Source organism: Sorex fumeus, unplaced genomic scaffold (assembly GCF_029834395.1).
Source record: "Sorex fumeus unplaced genomic scaffold, SorFum_2.1 ptg000009l, whole genome shotgun sequence".
NCBI classification, from domain to species: Eukaryota; Metazoa; Chordata; class Mammalia; order Eulipotyphla; family Soricidae; genus Sorex; species Sorex fumeus.
Genome location: NW_026606066.1, coordinates 27,271,045 through 27,271,790, shown reverse-complemented (window position 1 = coordinate 27,271,790; position 746 = coordinate 27,271,045). Strand labels below are relative to the sequence as shown.

General features: G+C 51.2%; 2 protein-coding genes across 2 annotated transcripts in view; both read left to right on the top strand.

Moving 5' to 3' along the window:
• GPR155 (G protein-coupled receptor 155) overlaps positions 1 to 746 on the top strand; it is a 222,358-nt gene that overhangs the window by 81,980 nt on the left and 139,632 nt on the right. The window lies entirely within an intron of this gene.
• The window catches only part of CIR1 (corepressor interacting with RBPJ, CIR1), a 34,914-nt gene continuing 34,213 nt past the window's right edge, over positions 46 to 746 (top strand). The window contains exon 1 of the mRNA XM_056110335.1: positions 46 to 197. Within this exon, the coding sequence (XP_055966310.1) occupies positions 126 to 197 (72 nt within the window). The 5' untranslated portion in view covers positions 46 to 125. The remainder of the gene's footprint in view (positions 198 to 746) is intronic.

Genomic DNA, 746 nt, shown 5'->3' with positions numbered 1-746 from the left:
GAAGTTGTCCCCTTTGACCCCGGAAGTTCTCGCCCCACCGGCGGCGCAGTTCCGGTTGGGCGGCAGAGTTTGTTTATGCCTCTCACGAATCTTCGACCTCTTTTCCCAGCCGCTCCGGATCCAAGATGGGGAAGTCTTTCGCAAATTTCATGTGCAAGAAGGACTTTCACCCCGCCTCCAAATCAAATATCAAAAAAGTGAGTTAAGGGGAGTCGGGGGTGGGGGGAGCTGTCCCCCTGGCCTGGGGGCCCGCTGCGTGCTAGTAGTGGACATGGCTGAGGGTCCTCTAGTTGAGACCCAGGCCCCACAACCTGGGTTTTCTTGCCCCTCCTCCGCTGAGAAGTTCACGGGGAAAGTCACGTTTATTCTACAACGTCCAGGAGGCTGGCGGTCCACGTCGGCTCCAACCCAGCACATCTGTAAGAAGCGAGGGGGGAAAAAAAGTGTGGATCGGACAAGAAGTGACATTAGGGCCGTGAGGGAGGGTCGTGGGCACTTTCGTGATGATGATGGTGGGTACATTAACTTTTTACATCAATATTGTAAACTTAAATGCGGTTGCAGCCATGCTACCTAAACTTTAGAATTTTTGGCTTTAGGGTTTTTTTTTGTTTCGTTTTTAAGAAGAAAAAATATAATCTAGAGACCTCCTTACCTCGCTGACAGCTACTAGTCACTGGAGTGGGATGGGAGGGTTGGGAGACGCTTGAAGAATTTTAGAACAGGGGAAAGCAGAGTTGGAAGAG